The sequence below is a fragment of the Xenia sp. Carnegie-2017 genome, unplaced genomic scaffold (assembly GCF_021976095.1).
Source record: "Xenia sp. Carnegie-2017 unplaced genomic scaffold, XeniaSp_v1 HiC_scaffold_3, whole genome shotgun sequence".
In the NCBI taxonomy this organism is placed as follows: Eukaryota; Metazoa; Cnidaria; class Anthozoa; order Malacalcyonacea; family Xeniidae; genus Xenia; species Xenia sp. Carnegie-2017.
The window spans coordinates 8,109,685-8,135,527 of record NW_025813493.1 but is presented as its reverse complement, the minus strand read 5'-3'; the positions used below and the strand labels follow the sequence as shown (position 1 = coordinate 8,135,527).

General features: G+C 33.8%; 1 protein-coding gene across 2 annotated transcripts in view; it reads right to left on the bottom strand.

Annotated features, from left to right (window-relative positions):
• LOC124454257 (Werner syndrome ATP-dependent helicase-like) overlaps positions 1-24,802 on the bottom strand; it is a 36,257-nt gene extending 11,455 nt beyond the window's left edge. Inside the window, exons 1-26 of one of the 2 annotated variants that reach the window (XM_047005074.1) lie at positions 24,642-24,802; positions 23,081-23,173; positions 22,486-22,579; positions 21,865-22,016; positions 20,731-20,824; positions 18,730-18,811; positions 18,296-18,363; positions 17,590-17,698; positions 16,961-17,035; positions 15,862-15,944; positions 13,653-13,700; positions 13,511-13,569; positions 13,336-13,442; positions 12,225-12,305; positions 12,070-12,152; positions 11,078-11,169; positions 10,628-10,700; positions 10,018-10,072; positions 7,430-7,483; positions 6,285-6,386; positions 4,797-4,877; positions 3,804-3,885; positions 2,735-2,791; positions 2,275-2,330; positions 2,155-2,186; positions 1,657-1,734 (exon numbers count right to left, since the gene is read on the bottom strand). In XM_047005074.1, the coding sequence (XP_046861030.1) occupies positions 1,657-1,734; positions 2,155-2,186; positions 2,275-2,330; positions 2,735-2,791; positions 3,804-3,885; positions 4,797-4,877; positions 6,285-6,386; positions 7,430-7,483; positions 10,018-10,072; positions 10,628-10,700; positions 11,078-11,169; positions 12,070-12,152; positions 12,225-12,305; positions 13,336-13,442; positions 13,511-13,569; positions 13,653-13,700; positions 15,862-15,944; positions 16,961-17,035; positions 17,590-17,698; positions 18,296-18,363; positions 18,730-18,811; positions 20,731-20,824; positions 21,865-22,016; positions 22,486-22,579; positions 23,081-23,161 (1,978 nt within the window). In that variant the 5' untranslated portion in view covers positions 23,162-23,173; positions 24,642-24,802. Of the gene's footprint in view, positions 1-1,656; positions 1,735-2,154; positions 2,187-2,274; positions 2,331-2,734; positions 2,792-3,803; positions 3,886-4,796; positions 4,878-6,284; positions 6,387-7,429; positions 7,484-10,017; positions 10,073-10,627; positions 10,701-11,077; positions 11,170-12,069; positions 12,153-12,224; positions 12,306-13,335; positions 13,443-13,510; positions 13,618-13,652; positions 13,701-15,861; positions 15,945-16,960; positions 17,036-17,589; positions 17,699-18,295; positions 18,364-18,729; positions 18,812-20,730; positions 20,825-21,864; positions 22,017-22,485; positions 22,580-23,080; positions 23,174-24,641 lie in introns of both variants that reach the window. The other variant, XM_047005075.1, reaches the window with a different exon arrangement.
• Positions 24,803-25,843: the final 1,041 nt, after the last annotated feature.

The window sequence follows — 25,843 nt, the reverse complement described above, 5'->3', positions numbered from 1 at the left end:
TCTAACTGTGGCGGATCTAGGGCACGTCAATTTTTATCGATGCCTTGTACATACAAATCTAACAGTGGCTGATCTAGGGCACTTCAATTTTCATCGATGCCTTGTACATACAAATCTAACAGTGGCGGATCTAGGGTACGTCAATTTTCATCGATGCCTTGTACATACAAATCTAACAGTGGCGGATCTAGAGCTCTTCAATTTTCATCGATGCCTTGTACATACAAATCTAACAGTGGCGGATCTAGGGCACTTCAATTTTCATCGATGCCTTGTACATACAAATCTAACAGTGGCGGATCTAGGGTACGTCAATTTTCATCGATGCCTTGTACATACAAATCTAACAGTGGGGAATCTAGGGTACGTCAATTTTCATCGATGCCTTGTACATACAAATCTAACAGTGGCGGATCTAGGGCACGTCAATTTTCATCGATGCCTTGTACACACAAATCTAACTGTGGCGGATCTAGGGCACTTCAATTTTCATCGATGCCTTGTACATACAAATCTAACTGTGGCGGATCTAGGGCACTTCAATTTTCATCGATGCCTTGTACATACAAATCTAACTGTGGCGGATCTAGGGCACGTCAATTTTCATCGATGCCTTGTACATACAAATCTAACTGTGGCGGATCTAGGGCACGTCAATTTTCATCGATGTCTTGTACATACAAATCTAACTGTGGCGGATCTAGGGCACGTCAATTTTATCGATGCCTTGTACATACAAATCTAACAGTGGCTGATCTAGGGCACTTCAATTTTCATCGATGCCTTGTACATACAAATCTAACAGTGGCGGATCTAGGGTACGTCAATTTTCATCGATGCCTTGTACATACAAATCTAACAGTGGCGGATCTAGAGCTCTTCAATTTTCATCGATGCCTTGTACATACAAATCTAACAGTGGCGGATCTAGGGCACTTCAATTTTCATCGATGCCTTGTACATACAAATCTAACAGTGGCGGATCTAGGGTACGTCAATTTTCATCGATGCCTTGTACATACAAATCTAACAGTGGGGAATCTAGGGTACGTCAATTTTCATCGATGCCTTGTACATACAAATCTAACTGTGGCTGATCTAGGGTACGTCAATTTTCATCGATGCCTTGTACATACAAATCTAACAGTGGGGAATCTAGGGTACGTCAAATTTCATCGATGACTTGTACATACAAATCTAACTGTGGCTGATCTAGGGCACGTCAATTTTCATCGATGCCTTGTACATACAAATCTAACTGTGACTGATCTAGGGTACGTCAATTTTGATCGATGCCTTGTACATAGAAATCTAACAGTGGGGAATCTAGGGTACGTCAAATTTCATCGATGCCTTGTACATACAAATCTAACTGTGGCTGATCTAGGGTACGTCAAATTTCATCGATGCCTTGTACATACAAATCTAACTGTGGCTGATCTAGGGCACGTCAATATATGAAGCTCATTTTTTTGCATGTTTTTCCTTTTTCAAACGCGTTAGAGACAATTTGATTGGTAAAACTTTTTTCTTTATAAATTCAAAACCAATAGGTTGGTTCTGAAGGTATCATGAATTCAAAATTGAGTACATATAATGTATTTTGACAAACCATGGATTCACTACGACCTACTATTATCGTGGAAATAAACAAACCTGTCAATTTGGTGGTTGTCCATGTAGCATGTTGCACAGACATTTCCGAAAGATACCCTTCAATCATCAACTGACATGCTAAAAAATACTATTACTAATAATCACTGCAAAATCGGGTTTATTATATTAACAACAATAACAATAATAATATTAATAAAGTAAATAGTTTGAGCCCGGGAGTATCGTTACATGTTTGTAAATGTTGATCGTCCAGGTTAGTAGAAGTCCTGAGAAGAACTGTTTTTGTTGTTGTTGACTGACGTTTCGACAACCTTAGCGGTAGTCATCTTCAGAGTGAAAAAAGAATTTTGACTTTTTTTTTTACTCTGAAGATGCCTACCGCTAAGGTTGTCGAAACGTCAGTCAACTACAACAAAAACAGTCCTTCTCAGGACCATACCAACCTGGACGATCTACATTTACAAACAAATAATAATCTTCATCATTTGTTCTAATATGTACTTCAATACATCGGATTAAAGTATTCAAATTCCTTACCAAAAGCCTTCCACCATTTTTCTGTACGGTACCTACGATGAAATAATTCGAAATAATATATACAGATGTTGGGAATAATACATTAAAAAAAACGGAGAAGCATTGTTACAAGAAACTTACTTGCCACTGCCATATTCTGTTTTTTTTGTTAGATATTCAGGCAATCTTCGGCTTGTCTGAAATTTTACATCAAACAAATAACACTTTAACCATTCCCTTGACACAACGCACGTTAACTTGACATAAAACCATAAAATTCTCTATAGTTTTATTCATAAATGTCGGAGAGTCTTTAGAAAAAGCTCTTATGCCCTTATGGATAAATGTTTATACGCTCCACAATGAGACGAGAAAAACAAGATGAGTTTGAACTAAATGCTCGAGAAAGAGTAACTCCTGTTAAAAAATTAATTTTGAACAACGACACTTTAAAAACATAAAGACTGCAAACGCCTCTCATGGCTTCATATGAAACAATAAACAGATCACTCAAATACAAGATTTACTACACGTAAAATGTTGATCTATATCATTTGACTTTTAACAGTTTCGCTCATGTTTGTAATGTGATGTTACTTACAGAACCACGAAGAAGCATAACAGGTACTCCCATACCATATCTGCCATTACCTGTCACCTTAGAGGGAAAAAGAGCCTCATAAGTACAAAGAGTGGCGTAGTCATATTTAGTCATGCTTTCTTACAATCTTACAAGAAGCAACCATGGTTGGCAACGAGGATAAAAAATTTCAAAATTCGACCAGACTAAAACCTCAAAAACGACTATTTTTGCACAACCACTTGACGTTTAAAGTCCCCTTAGAATTATAATTACCGTAAAAATAATTTGCGCTACAAAATTACCGTAAAAATAATTTGCGCTACAAAATTACCGTAAAAATAATTCGCGCAACAAAATTACCGTAAAAATAGTTTGCGCTACAAAATTACCGTAAAAATAATTTGCGCTACAAAATTACCGTAAAAATAGTTTGCGCTACAAAATTACCGTAAAAATAATATGCGCTACAAAATTACCGTAAAAATAGTTTGCGCTACAAAATTACCGTAAACATAATTTGCGCTACAAAATTACCGTAAAAATAATTTGCGCTACAAAATTACCGTAAAATAATTTGCGCTACAAAATTACCGTAAACATAATTTGCGCTACAAAATTACCGTAAACATAATTTGCGCTACAAAATTACCGTAAAATAATTTGCGCTACAAAATTACCGTAAAATAATTTGCGCTACAAAATTACCGTAAAAATAGTTTGCGCTACAAAATTACCGTAAAAATAATTTGCGCTACAAAATTACCGTAAAAATAGTTTGCGCTACAAAATTACCGTAAAAATAGTTTGCGCTACAAAATTACCGTAAAAATAGTTTGCGCTACAAAATTACCGTAAGAATAATTTGCGCTGCAAAATTACCGTAAAAATAATTTGCGCTACAAAATTACCGTAAAAATAATTTGCGCTACAAAATTACCGTAAAAATAATTAGCGCTACAAAATTACGGTAACAATAATTTGCGCTACAAAATTACTGTGAAAATGATAACAGAGAATTTCGCTAAAGGTACGATGCATGGTACAGACAATACAGACTTATGAGTTGTACAAAAATTTTGAAAATAACCTTTATTGCAGTAAAAATATCTTTAGCTTCTTTCGCGTAATTGACTTTTTCTCCGTCTGTAGTTGTGGTAAAACCAAGTGCTCTGAATAAACAATGTAAACAGGCTGTCAGTAAATCAATAACTGCAGTGGGATTATATCATAAAGTTTCAGTAAATCAATAACTGCAGTGGGATTATATCATAAAGTTTCAGTAAATCAATAACTGCAGTGGGATTATATCATAAAGTTTCAGTAAATCAATAACTGCAGTGGGATTATATCATAAAGTTCAATGAGATCTGGAAGAAATAATAGCACTTGTATTAACACAGTCAAAAACACTGAGACAATGGCAAATTTTTGGTAGAATTCCATGTTTGTACAATACGCAAAATTGATCCTCTATCCAACCTCTAACATGTCTGCCATACCTAGAAGTATTAGTTAAAGTGTTACGGTTTCGGATTAGGAATCAATTTCGGGTTCCCGATTTTAAAGAAAGTGTATTAACCAAGATGCATTGCGCGCTTTTGGTAATGTTTACATCGCTACTATTTGAGCTTGCGGTACACTGAATTCCATTTCGTCACTACGTCGTCTAATTTATCTCAAGAGTTAGCAAAAAGCCTTGAGTAAAAGCTCTATTTTTTTATACTATTGTTTAGGTTGTATGCACTACAACAACAAAATCCACCATTTTCTCGTCGCACAAAATGGCCGCCACGTTGTAATAAACGCGCAATGCATCTTGGTTGACACACATCTTTTTATGTTTTCAAACGTTAACTTGGAAAAATATTTTTAATATTCACTCCCTCCTGATTTCTAACACAGTGATTAGGCGCCAAGCTTTTCTGAAACAAATCGTGCTTAAATAAACTATATTAATTTTGATGACATACTCTGTGTAAATAGTAGTTATTCAGATCAAAGAATTATACAAAGCAAACTTTCCACTGAAAAAATGGAGCGAACCTAAAAATCCAAAAAAGATTAACATCTGAATTCTTACCTTCTTTGACAATTGTCACAGCAGTCTTCATCAGATGTCGACTGAAGAGGAAATTTCTCGCCAAAATACGATAGAATGACCCTATATTTTCACGTGAAAAGTAAGTAAACTTTACATATATGACTGCAGATAGGAACTTCAAATGTTATACCACTGACCAATACGATAGAATGACCCTATATTTTCACGTGAAAAGCTAGTAAACTTTACATATATGACTGCAGATAGGAACTTCAAATGCTGTACAACTGGCCACTCGATTACCATACGTAAAATTCAACGATACTAAGATCTTAATTAATCAGGACAATTACTTTGACCATTACCAACAAAAACAAGAACCAAAAGTACAAACTAATAATTTAAAAACTTTAATCGTGATGTTTAACCACAGTATAGAAACATACAGTAGTCTCGCTCCATTGTGCAACTTGGTGCAGTATATTTAAGTAGATTACTGGCTTCAGCTAGCCACCTTAGTGCTCCTATTGGCCCAAAAAAGCAATTGACTGGCTGCCACTATGCTAATTACATGCGTAATAAGATATGCGCCAAACAAAAAATTTCAATAGAGTGGGACTACTGTTTGTTTCTACACTGTGTGTTTAACTAATTTCATAGAAAAGCCCACCCTCATATAACATCACCCGCAAATTTCTTTAAAGAATGTGTGTCAACTACGATGCATTGCGCGCTTTTGTTTATGTTTACATGGTTAATTTTTGAGCCATCGGTACACTGAATCCTAGTTCCCCGATATACATCATCTAATTCAGCTGAATAATTAAACAAAAAAAACATTATTTAAAAATTTTGAGTGTAATTACGAGTGCTGAGTTGGTACAAACTTCGAAACGGACACAGGTAAATTTCACTTTGCAGAACATGTTTTTATTAAAATGCCTAGAAAATACAGTTATTGTATGTAAAACTCAACGCTGTTATTTTTTAATGGCGATTTACTAGTTTAGTAGTTGTAAATTATAGCTACGTTTTTCTTTTCATTCAAAATTTGAAGAAAATAAGCAGCAAATTCACTATCTGTCTGTTGTACCATTCTATTTAACTCTTTTTGTCTTATCCACTCGTGGTATAATTCAATCTGTAAACAAATCCGTTGTTGTTCAACTTTCCGTTTTGGCCTTCCTCGCTAAGGAAACGACGCCATTTCAAATCAAAACTTTTAAAATTACTTAAACATTCTATTTTAAAGTTGTCGTTTGGTCAAAGTTCCATGGACAACAAATAATAACACAAGCCGCCATTTTCGCGTCCCAGAAAATGGCCGCCACGCCGTGATCAACGCGCAATGCATCTTGGTTGACACACATTCTTTAAATGTGTAATGTTTACAGATCAGTGCAGTATATAATCTATGCACCAACCCCCTCCCCCATAAAATATACAAACTTATAAAAACCCAGTGCTTATTGGCGGGGGTTTACGGTATTTACTTTCACTAGATAACACAATGAAATATACACATACCGTCTCCTGCAACTAATTGTGCTTAAGTAATGTTTCATTTCCTGGGCCATGGATATTTTATAGTTCTTGAATTTTTCATTTTTTATTGTGTTTGCAAACATCCTACGGTTTTGAAGGATTGGAAAATATAAGAACAAAACTATATATGTATATTAATCATTAATCCACCACATTAATCCCCATCCACTCACATAAATCCACCCGCTAATCCAATTAGACGCGTCTACAAGCTAAAAGCAACTGTAAACAGATATTTTCCTCATTCTGATGAAGGCTCGAAGCAACGAGTCGAAAGCTCAACAAAATTATTTATAAAATCCGGAGAAAATTTATTTTTAAACAATATATATATATATATATACATACTAGAAGTTACTATCGCAAGGGGGGAGTGCTGCCCCAACCCCTTGTCTGGAAAAATTGCACCGTACAGTCACACCCCTTAAAACCTCCTTCGCGTACAGCAATCCAGGTGGTTTCATACATACGTAATTAGAGTTTTCTTTCTATCTGAAGGCCGTTCACCGGTTCCAGTTTATCGGATCCGATTGTTTCGGTTCCGTCTTTTGATTGCTTGTTCAAACTGTCAGATAGTTTTGTTGATATTTAGATAAGTTTAGATATTTATAGTCTTGAGCCATTTGTGTTTTCAAGTACATTTATCGATATATTTGCGTATTTTAATCCTGTTTCAAAGTCTTTTTCAAATCTATGTAATTTGGCTAGTCGGCTTCCTGTGATCTTTTCAGATGAAAATAGAACAAGTTCTATTTCTACTAACAACAGAATGTCATACATAAAGGATGAAATCAACAATTTGTTTGCCTGAATTAAAGAGACAAAATAGCGTAGGCTAAGTACAAATTTTGTAAACTTTCTTCCGCCAAACCTTTTGAAAAGAAACTTCATAATAGTGCTTTTGATATTATTAACTTTAAATAATCTGTAGATACCATGAGTTTTTAGTCTTAAATTTGTAATTAAATATATTGTAAATTATTGAGTGCCACAAGTTTCTAGCACTTGTTGTGTCACGTGTTGTCCTCTAGAAATAAAGTTTTATCGCCATCATCTATTGTTGTTTTTTTTTAATACGGTATCGGTACATTTTTATATAAGAACGTATATGAACTGCACTAACTTACCTTGCAAGGATAAAATCTGAATTATTGTAGAAGGTATAGCACGAGCTCTGTAAGCTAAAGGTATTAATATGTTTATCAAAACAGGTCATTTACTCATTATGCCAACAAAACAGTTTGAACTACAATGATACAGAATTACGTTATGCTCTATTAATATAAAGAACTGCACGTTATTATCCATAAATAATCATTAAGAACTGTGTTATTAATGTATGTAGAACTATGTAATTTCCCTTTACCTCTATGAAATATAGCTTGCAAACAGTCTACCACTAAAACTAAAAAATGTTTTTTAAACAGAGGCGGATTTGCTGGCGTTGAAGGGGAGTACACACCACCCCACGGCAAGGAAAATTCTAAAATGGCATTATGTACTGTAAATTATTAATATAAGAGTATTAGAAGCTAGGAAATTATACAGCAAGGTTTAGTAAAAAGTTAAACTTAGCCTTTAAAGGCAATTACATATTTTATACTACCGCCATTTACAATTGAGTTACTACCATGCACGTTTTCATTGAAACATTAAAATTTAAATAAATTTAAAACGCAAAGTAAGCTGTTACTTTCTCATGTCAACTCAGTTTGCCCTTTATTTTCTGTTTTCATTGAAACATTAAAATTTAAATAAATTTAAAACGCAAAGTAAGCTGTTACTTTCTCATGTCAACTCAGTTTGCCCTTTATTTTCTGTTTTCATTGAAACATTAAAATTTAAATAAATTTAAAACGCAAAGTAAGCTGTTACTTTCTCATGTCAACTCAGTTTGCCCTTTATTTTCTGTTTTCATTGAAACATTAAAATTGAAATAAATTTAAAACGCAAAGTAAGCTGTTACTTTCTCATGTCAACTCAGTTTGCCCTTTATTTTCTGTTTTCATTGAAACATTAAAATTTAAATAAATTTAAAACGCAAAGTAAGCTGTTACTTTCTCATGTCAACTCAGTTTGCCCTTTATTTTCTGTTTTCATTGAAGCATTAAAATTTAAATAAATTTAAAACGCAAAGTAAGCTGTTACTTTCTCATGTCAACTCAGTTTGCCCTTTATTTTCTGTTTTCATTGAAACATTAAAATTTAAATAAATTTAAAACGCGAAGTAAGCTGTTACTTTCTCATGTCAACTCAGTTTGCCCTTTATTTTCTGTTTTCATTGAAACATTAAAATTTAAATAAATTTAAAACGCAAAGTAAGCTGTTACTTTCTCATGTCAACTCAGTTTGCCCTTTATTTTCTGTTTTCATTGAAACATTAATATTGAAATAAATCTAAAACGCGAAGTAAGCTGTTACTTTCTCATGTCAACTCAGTTTGCCCTTTATTTTCTGTTTTCATTGAAACATTAAAATTTAAATAAATTTAAAACGCAAAGTAAGCTGTTACTTTCTCATGTCAACTCAGTTTGCCCTTTATTTTCTGTTTTCATTGAAGCATTAAAATTTAAATAAATTTAAAACGCAAAGTAAGCTGTTACTTTCTCATGTCAACTCAGTTTGCCCTTTATTTTCTGTTTTCATTGAAACATTAAAATTTAAATAAATTTAAAACGCAAAGTAAGCTGTTACTTTCTCATGTCAACTCAGTTTGCCCTTTATTTTCTGTTTTCATTGAAACATTAAAATTTAAATAAATTTAAAACGCAAAGTAAGCTGTTACTTTCTCATGTCAACTCAGTTTGCCCTTTATTTTCTGTTTTCATTGAAACATTAAAATTTAAATAAATTTAAAACGCAAAGTAAGCTGTTACTTTCTCATGTCAACTCAGTTTGCCCTTTATTTTCTGTTTTCATTGAAACATTAAAATTTAAATAAATTTAAAACGCAAAGTAAGCTGTTACTTTCTCATGTCAACTCAGTTTGCCCTTTATTTTCTGTTTTCATTGAAACATTAAAATTGAAATAAATTTAAAACGCAAAGTAAGCTGTTACTTTCTCATGTCAACTCAGTTTGTCCTTTATTTTCTGTTTTCATTGAAACATTAAAATTTAAATAAATTTAAAACGCAAAGTAAGCTGTTACTTTCTCATGTCAACTCAGTTTGCCCTTTATTTTCTGTTTTCATTGAAACATTAAAATTTAAATAAATTTAAAACGCGAAGTAAGCTGTTACTTTCTCATGTCAACTCAGTTTGCCCTTTATTTTCGAATCCCTCATTTGTCATGTGTTTGTCTTCGTGTTTCACTCGTCGTTGGCAATACTTGGATAAATAATTTATGAAGCTTAAAAAATTGTTATTTATTAATATGCATCTTTTGGGGACATTTCACATAATGTTTGGCAAAAACTTAAAAACTGCCGCCATGAGCAGCCACAAATCAAACACAAAAATTTGGCTTGTGAAACCTAAGCACACATTCTCACGTGCATGGTTTATTTCTATCATAAATGAATTTAATAATTTCGCTTAAAAAAGTCTATTTAATATAAGAAACAATCCTTTTTTATACATGAAAAATTTTTGAAAATTAAATGATTGTGTTTTGAAAATGAAAACAAAATGAAGTTGCAGTGGGAAGCACACGACGCATTTGTCCTGACAAATAAAGAAACGTGCAACTACAATACATGTACGTTGAGCTCTTACCCATCTCTGCCAGCTCGACCAATCTCTTGATAATACGATTCAATATCTTTAGGAGCTGTGAAGCAGAAAAGCAGAGAAACATTTCGGAGGGATATTGAAATATTCTAAAACAAACCCTTCATGGTAAATGCTAATGTCACGCCAAAAGGAAAGTGAGCGATGTTTTATCAAACTGGGGCAGGTTGCACGAAGCCTGGATAGAGTTATCCATTGGATAGCGAAAATTTTCAAACTTGCAGAAACGGTGTTTATATTTTTCTTGCGACAAAGAAATTTTGTAATCTTCGAAAGAATATTTTATTTCAGTGATTGCACAGTTAAAATCGTATGATTTTCTTTCATAAGAGATTTCTTGAACGTTGAAAATAATTTGCTATCCAGGGGATAGCGCTTTTCGACCTTCGTGCAACCGATCCCAGATGTTTTTAATACACCTAACAGTTAATAAGAAGTTTAATGAAAGAAGGGATATATTTATACATTCATACAGTATAATCTGTAACTACAATTCATTTCAATAGAATGTATAAGAAAGAAGAACATATAATATAAATATTGCTCCCTCTCAATCATTGATCTTCCGCTGACCACGTTACGTTGTGACCTGTACCTCCATAATGTATGATATTTCGGACATCCGGTTTATCAATTCCCATGCCAAACGCTACAGTAGCAACGACACACTAAAATACGATTAAAAATTTTGATAAATTGTTGAATTTCTCCAAATTCGGTCACAATGATGATTGAAAATGTCCAATATAAGCGGGCAAACGTGAAAAAGCGAAGAATTTTTTGCATTTTTTTTTTCATTTTACGTTCATTCATCACATCTGTTCTCGAAAACAATATCACAAAATTTCGTCATTGATTTGGTAAGGTCCTTACGTATGTATGTTGCCGAAAAAATGGTGGAAAACCATATGTAAACAGTACTGCAATCAGCCTGTGGATTTTGACAGCTTGCCTTCGCAGTATTCATATTTCAATTTGACTCAAAAGCCTCTACTTATTTTATACATGGTCAAAATAATCCATAAAAATGTTACCATAAAAATACCTCAATTTCATCCCTAACAAACTTTCTGTGAGTGTTCATACGTGTTTTTGTTGACAGACCAGCATGATAAGCTTCGCAATTTACACCGATACCTTTGCAATAGTAAAACATGAAATAATGATGAAAGGCAATTAAAATTTACAATCATTGCAAGATTTATTTTAAATGAAGGTTGTAATATTCAAAGTAGCTTATATTGAAGTAAAACTATTTCTTTCCCTATATAATCATTGCAAGATGTATTTTAAATGAAGGTTGTAATATTCAAAGTAGCTTATATTGAAGTAAAACTATTTCTTTCCCTTTATAATCATTGCAAGATGTATTTTAAATGAAGGTTGTAATGTTCAAAGTAGCTTATATTGAAGTAAAACTATTTCTTTCCCTTTATAATCATTGCAAGATGTATTTTAAATGAAGGTTGTAATGTTCAAAGTAGCTTATATTGAAGTAAAACTATTTCTTTCCCTTTATAATCATTGCAAGATGTATTTTAAATGAAGGTTGTAATGTTCAAAGTAGCTTATATTGAAGTAAAACTATTTCTTTCCCTTTATAATCATTGCAAGATGTATTTTAAATGAAGGTTGTAATATTCAAAGTAGCTTATATTGAAGTAAAACTATTTCTTTCCCTTTATAATCATTGCAAGATGTATTTTAAATGAAGGTTGTAATATTCAAAGTAGCTTATATTGAAGTAAAACTATTTCATTCCCTTTATAATCAATGCAAGATTTATTTTAAATGAAGGTTGTAATGTTCAAAGTAGCTCATATTGAAGTAAAACTATTTCATTCCCTTTATAATCAATGCAAGATTTATTTTAAATGAAGGTTACAGTATTCAAAGTAGCTTATGTTGAAGTAAAACTATTTCTTTCCCTTTATAATCATTGCAAGATGTATTTTAAATGAAGGTTGTAATTTTACGTAGCTTATAATGGATAGAAAAGTTACAAGTAGCTGAAACAATTAATTCTTTTGTGTAAACCTTTCAATATCTTAGTGACATTCTCGGTTTCCTTTTTGGTAGGACAGTAAATGATAGAGGAGCCACCAAACAATTTATCGCCACTGGAATTAAAGAAAATAGAATATTACTATCGCATTTGTACTATTTTTTAGTGATTTTCTCAAGTGCTGTACTTTGATTTATTTGTAATCAAGTCCTTCAAGTCATATTCAGGATTCGAGCTCTTCCTCTTCACTTGAAGATACAGATTGGGTCTAAACAATAACAAAATCAAGTCGATTTTTTAAAGCACAGTCCAAGTTAATACCGCATGCAAGTCCTTTTCTGATTGTTCAAAAGGTTGAATGATACTTGATAAAATTTCTTTTCATAACATTTACTTCCCAACTTGCGTTTTTCCCTAGATCAACTAGTTCCTCTGGCTGGATATAAAATTCAACATCTTATTTGCTTCAACTACAGGCAACTCATACTTATTAAAACTAATCACCTCACGTTCTGGGCCACCTTATACTTATTGAAACTAGTCACGTCATACTTAATTTAACTAGTGACTTCATACTTACTAAAACTGGCCACCTCAAACTTACTAAAACTGGCCACCTCATACTTACTAAAACTGGCCACCTCATACTTACTAAAACTGGCCACCTCATACTTACTAAAACTGGCCACCTCACTTACTAAAACTGGCCACCTCATACTTACTAAAACTAGCCACCTCAAACTTACTAAAACTAGCCACCTCATACTAAAACTAGCCACTTCAAACTTACTAAAAAGGGCCACCTCATACTTACTAAAACTGGCCACCTCATACTTACTAAAACTAGCCACCTCATACTAACTAAAACTAGCCACCTCATACTTACTAAAACTAGCCACCTCATACTTACTAAAACTGGCCACCTACTTACTAAAACTACCTCATACTTACTAAAACTGGCCACCTCATACTTACTAAAACTGGCCACCTTACTAACTAAAACTAGCCACCTATACTTACTAAAACTAGCCACCACATACTTACTAAAACTAGCCACCTCATACTTACTAAAACTAGCCACCTCATACTTACTAAAGCTAGCCACCTCATACTTACTAAAACTAGTCATCTAATACTTACTAAGTTTGTTATACTAGCTAAATCTAGTCCCTCATAATAACTTAAACTGGTCCCTCTATGCTCACTAACACTCGCCAGCTCTTAACTACTTAACATAGTCATCTCATACTCACTAAAACTACGTAATCAAACTTGTTAAACTAGTCAACTCTTCCTACCTGTTAAAACTAGTTTTCACTTGTAATGGATTGTCGAGTTTAAGACATGAACAGATATCTCTTTGTACCACAGATGTGGCAGTCGCAGTTAACGCCATCATAACTACCTAAAAACAATCACCGTGACAATTTATGAATAAGAAGGATGTATAAATGTACAAAAGCTATCGTTTACCTCGGGTAATTTTGCTTTTATTCCACCGAGCAAACGATAAGAATCTCTGAAATCATGACCCCATTGCGATACACAATGAGCTTCATCAATGGCAACACACACAATTCCTTGAAAATGGAAACATATTAAAAAATTTCATGACCCCATTGCGATACACAATGAGCTTCATCAATGGCAACACACACAATTCCTTGAAAATGGAAACATATTTGAAATTTCATGACCCCATTGCGATACACAATGAGCTTCATCAATGGCAGCCATTGAACTAAAATACATGGAACGAAACCTAAAGCAAATATTTGAAGCCAAATCTACACTTACACCAAGACACGCGTGTCGAGAATCAGAGAAAATTGATTGACTACATACACAAGCGTGTCTGGGTGTAAGATTTGGCTTCAAAAAATTATTAGGCTTTTCTATTACATGTAGCGTTCCATGTATTTTAGTTCAATGATGGCAACACAAACAATTCCTTGAAAATGGAAACATATTAAAATGTCGAAAAACTTTGGTCACTATGGAAAAGCATTGAAGAACAATTATTTCTTTCACTGAAAATGAACAACAAACAAAGTATTTCGAACAAGAAAAAGCTGCAGTTGTGAGAATGCCATAAAATGCTTCACTCTATATGCACTATTGTAAAGATGTTAATTACTGTAAATGACTTTTAAACTTAAAGGGAAGTGAAATCCATGGAAAAAACTTTCATTGGAGAATAACAAAAAAATACGGCTCACTAAGCTACATCACAAAGAAAATCAGGTTCGTTCACCAATAGCATTTTACAAGATACATTATGGTTTCTTAACGATGCACGTTGTTTTTCAACCGATTAAAATCAATTCCACATTTTACACGTTGCATCGCGGTTTCTTAACGACGCATGTTGTTTTCCAACCGATTCACATCAATTCCACATTTTAGAACGATGCAATATGGTTTCTTAACGATGCACGTTGTTTTTCAACCGATTAAAATCAATTCCACATTTTACACGTTGCATCGCGGTTTCTTAACGACGCATGTTGTTTACCAACCGATTCACATCAATTCCACATTTTAGAACGATGCAATATGGTTTCATAACGATGCACGTTGTTTTTCAACCGATTAAAATCAATTCCACATTTTACACGTTGCATCGCGGTTTCTTAACGACGCATGTTGTTTTCCAACCGATTCACATCAATTCCACATTTTAGAACGATGCAATATGGTTTCTTAACGATGCACGTTGTTTTTCAACCGATTAAAATCAATTCCATTTTACACGATGCATCGCGGTTTCTTAACGACGCATGTTGTTTACCAACCGATTCACATCAATTCCACATTTTAGAACGATGCAATATGGTTTCATAACGATGCACGTTGTTTTCAACCGATTAAAATCAATTCCACATTTTACACGTTGCATCGCGGTTTCTTAACGACGCATGTTGTTTACCAACCGATTCACATCAATTCCACATTTTAGAACGATGCAATATGGTTTCATAACGATGCACGTTGTTTTTCAACCGATTAAAATCAATTCCACATTTTACACGTTGCATCGCGGTTTCTTAACGACGCATGTTGTTTACCAACCGATTCACATCAATTCCACATTTTAGAACGATGCAATATGGTTTCATAACGATGCACGTTGTTTTCAACCGATTAAAATCAATTCCACATTTTACACGTTGCATCGCGGTTTCTTAACGACGCATGTTGTTTACCAACCGATTCACATCAATTCCACATTTTAGAACGATGCAATATGGTTTCATAACGATGCACGTTGTTTTCAACCGATTAAAATCAATTCCACATTTTACACGATGCATCGCGGTTTCTTAACGACGCATGTTGTTTACCAACCGATTCACATCAATTCCACATTTTAGAACGATGCAATATGGTTTCATAACGATGCACGTTGTTTTTCAACCGATTAAAATCAATTCCACATTTTACACGTTGCATCGCGGTTTCTTAACGACGCATGTTGTTTACCAACCGATTCACATCAATTCCACATTTTAGAACGATGCAATATGGTTTCATAACGATGCACGTTGTTTTTCAACCGAATCAAATCAATTCCACATTTTACACGTTGCATCGCGGTTTCTTAACGACGCATGTTGTTTACCAACCGATTCACACAATTTCAAAATTTTACACGTTGCATTGCGGTTTCTTAACGACGCATGTTGTTTACCAACCGATTCACACCAATTTCACATTTTAGAACGATGCAATAAGGTTTCATAACGATGCACGTTGTTATTCAACCGATTCAAATCAATTTCCAACATGACATACCAAATTATAAAGGAAACTTTCAAACTTACCCACATTGCGATGAACAGATTGAATGAAATCCGAATCACAGTCAATGTACTCTGGAGTTACATAAACAATCCGGTATTTACCTCTAGAAAAATAGCAAATTGTTGTAAATAATTTTAATAAAGGGAACATAGTTGGCTGCGGCGGTATATCGGGGTATATCGATGTATATCGGAGTATATCGGGGTATATCGATGTATATCGGGGTTTTTTAAATATCGTTTTATCGATATTGGTTTTTTGGGTATATCGACATATCAATATACCAAAAATATCGAAAAAAATACAGAAATATTCAGTTTTACGATATATTTAGTTATTATAGATAGTTTTTAATGGCTTTACGGCAGTTTTTAATGGTTTTGTATACTATTAGACAATCTTGACCCAATCACACCTGCGCGCCAATTGTTGGCTAAGTTTCAATATCGAAAAAAAATCGATATATCGGTATTTTTTTCGATATATCAATATCGGGTTTTTTTAATACCGCAACAGCCTAGAACATAGTCGTCTATGTAAAAACATGTCCCGATCAAAGGATAAAGTTTGAATCGATCATAAAATGTTTTATTTATCTAATTTCGCCATTAACTCCCATTTAATTTTCATTCATGTGTCATGAGGTGAACAATCCATTGAAATAAAATACATGGAACGCTACCTGAAGCAAATAATTGAAGCGAAATCTTACACCCAGACACGCGAGATTACACCCAGACACGCGTGTGTAGTGGTTCGAGATTCTCTCGCGGAGTGAAAATTGATTGACTACACACACAAGAGTGTCTGGGTGTAAAATTTGGCTTCAAAAAACTATTAGGCTTTTCTATTACAGGTAGCATTCCATGTATTATAGTTCAATGGAACATTCATTGACTTCATGGCAAATAAAAACATTTTTAAGTAAATAACCAATTGTTTCAAAACATCTGTGTAATAGACAACGACTAAGTCTGATATTTCTTGAAAAATAAAAACAAAGTCTACTAGTCTCACTAAAAATAAAATATTCTCTCGTTCTGGTTTAATTTGTGCTCTTTGTAGTAATAACTCCAAGTACTTTAATCATAGTAAAAGAAGAGAAAAACAAAGATTTACCTCAATACAGCCGACTTCACAGCTTTTTGATTGGCTTGAGCTGATCCAAGATAACAGGCAGGAATGTTGAAAACCCTTAGAATAAAGACATCAACTTTTTCGTAATACATAACAGGCAGGAATGTTGAAAACCCTTAGAATAAAAACGTCAACTTTTTCGTAATACATAACAGGCAGGAACGTTGAAAACCCTTAGAATAAAAACGTCAACTTTTTCATAATACATAACAGGCAGGAATGTTGAAAACCCTTAGAATAAAAACGTCAACTTTTTCGTAATACATAACAGACAGGAATGTTGAAAACCCTTAGAATAAAAACGTCAACTTTTTCATAATACAAATGGCAATGATTCAACACGGGCGAAAAAAGCACAACAAAAATGCTTCTTGAGAAGGATACAATTTATTTATCAATAAAAAAATCATGCAAGATGAAAAAACTGAAAATATATTTGCCGGTGGGCATAAGCTATTTTGTTATTTGAAAGTGGCAGTAAAGTCACACATCAAAAATAATTTACGCAAAATTATTGAAGCAATGCTGGGACAATAGATGAACAAATATACTTATGAAGATTTGATAAAAATTATCGTCGTCGTAGCTAAGGGAGCACATCAGGAACTTACTCCAGTTTCTGCACTTGATCTTGCATCAAAGAGATCAGAGGCGACACCACAATTGTCGTCTTTCCAGTAAAAACTGCAGGATATTGATAGCAAAGACTTTTACCATAACCTAAAACATGAGGACAATGAGCTGCGCAGCCAAAAATGCAAAGAATGACGGGCTAAACATAAATACACTCAATAATCTATAAATAATATATTAATCCTAACACGGTTTTTAATATGCACATGAAAAACATGTGACTTGGACGAGATTTGAACTCGCACCTTCGGGATACTAGTCCGCCGCTCTACCTGTTGAGCTACTAAGCCCACAGGGGTTGGAGACAAGTCAAACCTCTTTTAAACTGCGTATGGACGAGAGATTCTCGCCACTATAGCAGTTTACTGGATGGCACCGTGTTTCGACTTTATTCCAAAGCCATCATCAGAGAATATATATAATATATTAATCTTTAACATAATCTATAACACACTTAAAATTTTATTACAGCATGGATCTTGTTAACAAAAGAACTTGCAAAAGGAGCTTGCTTCATACATTCATGTAATGCGTTTTAAAAGCGTATAAAATTGCGCGTGTTGAAATGAAACAAATACAAAGGGACTAAACAGAACATTTCAGTGGACTAGCCATATGAGAGAGAGGTACACCGAAGTACAAAAGTAATCACGCGGCTACATATACCAAATCAACTGATAGTACCTGTTGACATGACAACACATACATCTCTCTTTTTTTTAATGACTGAACAGATGATTTTCCACTGCATTCTGTAAATAATATATTTGTTTTGAGCTTCTAGGTACAAATGACCGATTCAGAGGATAATCCAGAACTATATAGATCACAGTGCTTGTGGAGAATGAATCTAATCTTTTGATGAAAAATGAAAACATTTTAAATATATAAATACGTTAAGATCAAAACATAATGTATTGTTATTCTTGCTGTACCATTACACCACACTCAAAAAATCCAAATGGTAGTACAAATGGATAACACTTAAAAATCCACATTGCAAAACTATTGCAACATATCTAAGATACCCATTGCAATAACATTGTCCCAGAGCGTTGTGTTGATAAAATTATTTGAACTACAACAATATCATCTTTAAAGAAAAATCATTCACATACGGTCGAAATTTTGAGTATCCGAAATTTGTTTTAAGAAAATCTGTATGGGCTGTTGTCGGTTCATCTTCGTCAACTTCTATCACTAAAAAAAACGACGTTGAACTCTATGTTACCTTCCTGATTAGCTACTACATGCGGTTTGTTGAACTCTATGTTACCTTCTTGATTAGCTACTACATGCGGTTTGTTGAACTCTATGTTACCTTCTTGATTAGCTACTACATGCGGTTTGTTGAACTCTATGTTACCTTCCTGATTAGCTACTGAATGCGGTTTGTTGCCCTCTATGTTACCTTCCTGATTAGCTACTGAATGCGGTTTGTTGGCCATATTTAAGAAAGAAACGAGGAAAGCGTATAATATCAAAAAGTATCACTATTTTGTATTATATTCTAAAAATGCAAAATACTGCAAAATTTAATGCATTTACTAAACTTCACGACCTACGTACATACACCAATAAATTTGCTATGCTACAAGTTCACGATTGCTATTCAAGTTGGTCAAAAACCAACCCATGAACAAAATATAATAATCGTATCTATAGAGACACTTGATCTAATTGACGTGCACAATGATCATTTTTCTCACTGATTAGTTGGATCATGTATATTTGTCACTGATTAGTTGGATCATGTATATTTCTCACTGATTAGTTGGATCATGTGTATTTCTCACTGATTAGTAGGATCATGTATATTTCTCACTGATTAGTAGGATCATGTATATTTCTCACTGATTAGTTGGATAAGGTATATTTCTCACTGATTAGTTGGATCATGTATATTTCTCACTGATTAGTTGGTTCATGTATATTTCATTAGTAGGATCATGTATATTTCTACTGATTAGTAGGATCATGTATATTTCTACTGATTAGTTGGATCATGTATATTTCTCACTGATTAGTTGGATCATGTATATTTCACTGATTAGTAGGATCATGTATATTTCACTGATTAGTTGGTTCATGTATATTTCTCACTGATTAGTTGGATCATGTATATTTCTCACTGATTAGTTGGATCATGTATATTTATCACTGATTAGTTGGATCATGTATATTTCTCACTGATTAGTTGGATCATGTATATTTCTCACTGATTAGTTGGATCATGTATATTTCTCACTGATTAGTAGGATCATGTATATTTCTCACTGATTAGTGGATCATGTATATTTCTCACTGATTAGTTGGATCATGTATATTTCTCACTGATTAGTTGGATCATGTATATTTCTCACTGATTAGTTGGATCATGTATATTTCTCACTGATTAGTTGGATCATGTATATTTCTCACTGATTAGTAGGATCATGTATATTTCTCACTGATTAGTTGGATCATGTATATTTCTCACTGATTAGTTGGATCATGTATATTTCTCACTGATTAGTAGGATCATGTATATTTCTCACTGATTAGTTGGTTCATGTATATTTCTCACTGATTAGTTGGATCATGTATATTTCTCACTGATTAGTTGGATCATGTATATTTTCACTGATTAGTTGGATCATGCATATTTCTCACTGATTAGTTGGATCATGTATATTTCTCACTGATCAGTAGGATCATGTATATTTTTCACTGATTAGTTGGATCATGTATAAAACTCTTAACATTATTAAAATTTTTCTAGTCGTTATGAGTTTAGTAATTATTAAATTACTTCTATCATATAAGAACTATAGAATTTTAATGAATATATAAATTCAATGTTTGTAAATGTAGATCGTCCAGGTTGGTATAGTCCTGAGAAGGACTGTTTTTGTTGTTGTTGACTGACGTTTCGACAACCTTAGCGGTAGTCATCTTCAGAGTCAAACGAGGAGTAAACGTCAGGTTAGCCGTATTTGTTATCTGATTCTTACGTCATTGTATTGTGTGTACTGGAAATGTGTGGGTGTCAATTGTGTATTGTCATTGTGAACAAACGATCAACTAGAAACATTACCATTCACTCTAATTCAAATCGAATATGAATTCAAACCGCTCACCTGAATCAACAGAACAGTCCGGCTTCAAGTCTTGTGAAAAACATTGATCACTGTTTTCTGAAATGCTCTGACTACAAATCTCCTCCACTTCAACCTAGTTTTTTTTGTTCAAATTGATTTACAAAGTTTCAAAATGTCTCCCGAAATTTACGCCATCAAACAAATGGTGAAAGAAAATTAGTCAAGGAAAGCTTGAAGTGTTAGAAAAAACTGAATAAAGTATTAAAGATGTTCTAAAGGTTGTACGAAACAGGAATGGTTATACAGAACATCTTTCTAAGGGTTGTACGAAACAGGAATGGTTATACAGAACATCTTCTAAAGGTTGTACGAAACAGGAATGGTTATACAGAACATCTTTGTAGAAACAGGAATGGTTATACAGAACATCTTTCTAAGAGTAGTACGAAACAGGAATGGTTATACAGAACATCTTCTAAAGGTTGTACGAAACAGGAATGGTTACACAGAACATCTTTGTAAGGGTTGTTGGTTATACAGAACATCTTTCTAAGGGTTGTACGAAACAGGAATGGTTATACAGAACATCTTCTAAAGGTTGTACGAAACAGGAATGGTTATGCAGAACATCTTTGTAAGGGTTGTACGAAACAGGAATGGTTATACAGAACATCTTTGTAAGGGTTGTACGAAACAGGAATGGTTATACAGAACATCTTTCTAAGAGTAGTACGAAACAGGAATGGTTATACAGAACATCTTCTAAAGGTTGTACGAAACAGGAATGGTTATACAGAACATCTTTCTAAGAGTAGTACGAAACAGGAATGGTTATAGAATAATGAGAAAATCTTAAAAAACGTTCTTTCATCAATAGATTAAAGACTCGGGTTTGGCCCTGTAAAACGTGTACAGCAACATGTACAGAGCACATCAAACTCTCAACATTCCACAAATACGATAATTACGTACAAAGCGAATTTCTTAAAAATTCATATTCAACAGGCATGTCCTAGAAAAGTTGGGAGACACATCCAACATCCAGCCTTACCCCACTCAGATGTCGAAAGGAAGTCATGCCAATTGCTTATTCACATGCAAACAATCATAATTGCATGAACCAAGTATTCCTTTGTACGTAGGTACATCTTAAGGCGACATGCAATTACGCACCTCAGACAAAAAATCGTCCATGTCATCGCTTTCACCAAAAAAGTTCTCGTTCGAAGCTTGAGAATTGGTTTTGTACACGGTTGACTGATCCTGCACAGTATTATTAGGGTTTTTTAGGGAGGTTGTAGGACCATCACTGCTTTTGACATTTGCTATAATAAATGTAAAAAAAAACTGAGCGTGGTTGACAAAGTAAACTTAACCATACAGTGCAAACTGCGTTCACTATTTGTACACAAAACAATGGTAACAAGCTATTTACTGCAAACCTGTATATGGATTTTATTGGATAAAATAGCTGCACAATGATTTAGAACCCAATCATCTAAAAGCTACCGTGTTGAGGTGGAAAAAGCAAAACTCAAAATGAAAAAAAAGTTAGAAGATTTGAAAATCCTATCCCATCAAACATTTTAAAACTTAAGCCTAGACTATCCACTTTGCAAATGTATATCAATTGAGAAAAAGCAGATATTATTTGTAAATATCGTCATTTTTGTTGCCTTTCAAGATGGCAGCTTGTCTCACTCAAAACTACAGAATTTTAGCAGAGTAAGATACGTATCTAATAGATTGGGTTCTAAGTCATCGATCCTGCATAATTAAATTCAAATCGCTCACCTGAATCAACAGAACAGTCTGGCTTCAAGTCTTGTGAAAAACATTGATCACTGTTTTCTGAAATGCTCTGACTACAAATCTCCTCCACATCAACCTAGTTTTTTTTTGTTCAAATTGATTTAAAAGGTATCAAAATATCTCTCATGTTTCTATGGTATAAACAAATTATATAAGGAAAGCCTGAGTTTGCAAGGAGTTGAATATTAAAAGAATTTCTACTAGGAATCATATTCAATAAAGGGATGACACTCAAAATGAATGTTGGGAGACACATTGTACATGTACATCGAAGGCCGTAGCTAGATTGATAATTGGGGTGAGGGCAATATTCAAATATTCATGTTCTGCCATATTAAGTTCCTTTTAAATCAGTTGTTTTCTGAAAATTATAACATTCAGATATGAATATTGACCCCAGCAAGTATCGAGGCCAGATACAGCATTGCCTCCATTCCTTAATGAGCTAGTTGGAGACTGTCGTGCCACAGGTTTCTTGACTTTCTTCCCATGCAAACACTCATACTTGCATGAACCATATATTTATTTGTAGATACCGTACATCTAAAGGCAATAACTAGTACATACTAGTACATACCTGCGACAAAAAATCATCCATGTCATCACTATCACCCCAAAAATCCTCCTCAATTAAAGCACAAGAAGTGTTTTTCTCCATGGTTGGTTGAACCTGTTTTGTATCAAAAGAGTTTGTTAGAGATGTTGCTGAACCATCAATGCTTTCAACATTTGCTATAATCAATGTACATCTACAAAGGACAGATTTTAATCTTTTTTCCCAGGGCGGTGCTAAAAATTTTAGGGGAGTGAGCTGTTGATGAAGTGACAGAAGACAATGTAAGGGTCTGGAATTTAGGGCTGTGTGGTAATGCAGCTATTAAAAGTCGTGTAAAAAGTTGAAATTTTGCCTTGAAAAACTCAATTCAACCTTACTACTGATTTTTTTGACTAAAAATTTGGGGGTTAAAATGTTTCTTAGAAGAGTGAACAGTTTAAGGGGGTGGAATCTGATGTTTTGGGGGGTGGCACCCACTGCACCCATCTCCGCACAGTAAATCCGCCCTTGACATCTACTAAGAATGGTTGGTAGGGAGCACATAACAAGTTCATACCATTAGCACTGTTTGCCAACAAAACAATTAACTATAGTTAGCCGTGTACTGATAATTGTACAAGGAATATATTGGATGAAAAAATGATCTTATATAACTACATAATTCTTCTAACTGTAAGGAACTTAATATTTGAAACAACACATGCTGCATCATTTGAAAAACATTTCCATCAATTGAAATAAAATTTGATGATTCTCTTCCACTTGATCACTTTGTCATAAAATGCTAATCACGAAGCACGATATGATGAGAGGGAAGTCAGTTTTAAAAGGGTTGACTAGATATCACAGTGAAAATGAGTGCATTTTGAGCACACATCAACAATTACATATAAAGGCTATTTAAATGTTTTACAGTTGAAAATTTTACAAAGAGTAATCTCTTTGGCTGTATAATTATTTCCTGCAAATGATAGTGTTCATTCTTCTACCTTTAGTAATAAAATTTCCTGGTCGCATGAATATGGTAATAATAGTTTCAAAAGGCTATAGCACCTCTTTGTGCAGCATGCTAGACAAAGCGTTATTGCACAAATGCATTTAATTAACTTCTAAAAGCTTTCTTCTCTTCATGATGCATTGAAAGGAAACTTACTATAGCCAGTAATACGGCCCGCATAAATGTTCATGTTTCTTAATGCTCAAAAAAAAACAGATTTATGGGTTAATATTGATTTTCGATTCACCTGGAAGTAGTGAGATAGAGGAAAAAATCCACTTAGAATCATTAAGAATTATAACTTCATCAGAATTTTAAATGTGAATATTCTATACTAATACAACCAGAGAAATAAGTATTAACAAGATTTGAATGAAAGCTTTATCAACAAGGTCTGAAAACATGTGGCTTTTATTAAGACCTCCATTGTGCAGTAAGGGCATAAAAATACAAACCACCTAGATAAGTAGGAGTCCCATGAATGTGCACCAACATGACAAGGTTGTTCATTGGATTGTAATTTCGATATATTAAAACATTTTGTAAATTTTAAGTGCAGTAGAATGACATATGAACAACACTTACAGCTTTTATTTTTCTCTAAATCCACAGTAAATATTCTGTCATTCTAAGCATCATTAAAACATAACCAACGGCCTGCAACTTAACACCACCCATAGTATTCCATACTTTCATAATAAATGTTCACTTCACTTTCATCTGTGTCAAGGCAATCGGGCGCGAATTATTTCGTAGCGGAAATGTTGACAGTTGACAGCCAATCATATTGCTTCTTTTTCTTTGGGGGAGGGGGGTATATTGAACGGTAAATAGTTCAATAAATCAATGCCAAAGAATGCCAATGCGTGCAATGAACAAATTTTTGTGGCTTGACCGTTGACAATTTCGTTTATTTACAAGTAGGGATTTGAAACAAAGAATTTTCAAACAAATGCGCACCAAATTTTCGAGAGAAGCAGGTGTGAAATCATGAAACGACGTCAAATGATCATCTGACACTGTTCCAAGTGCAAGTAGCCACATGCAACAACAGAATATAATGAATCGTGATATCTTAAAATTGCATGAGTGGAAATTTTCCTGAATTGCAAAGTTGCAATAAGTGCAAGTACAAGTTGCATTGTGGCTACATTGTGTTGCGCTAATGTTGAACCATTTGTAATAAGGTATATCCCAAAAAAAACGAATTTCTTCCAAAAGAAATAAAGTAATTGTTTTATGAAGTAACCAGAAGGGGCTGTTTACCTTTTATTTTCAAATATACAACTAGCAGAGGTGGTCAGCAATTTCTGCATTCCAGTTGGTGCGTAAAATACAATTGACTTGATCCTTGATCCGAATTCCTTGAACCATTCTGTTAATTAATCGCATCCGGATCAGACTTCAGTTCGGTTGCTCCCTGCTCAGAGGCGTAACTAGAACGTTAATCGGGGGGGGCATATTCATATGTTCCGTTGTGCCCGACTGATTTCTTTTGAAAGCTAATTGAATTTCAAAAGAAATCAGTGCGACAAAAGTGAATATATGAATATATACCCCCGTGCTTTGTCAATATTCTGTAGCTCGTGAACGAAAGTGAAAATTTGCTGATTGACGCTGTGCAAAACGAACTATGCCACATACACGTTCAAGTATGTAATTCACGTATAATGCTCCAAAATTAAAATTAAAATTATTAAGCTCTTCCGTTTCTTCAGATCAAATATCACTCGCGTTAATTTGTTTCGATCTAACATACTTGACGTTTGATAGACAAAGCAAAGCGT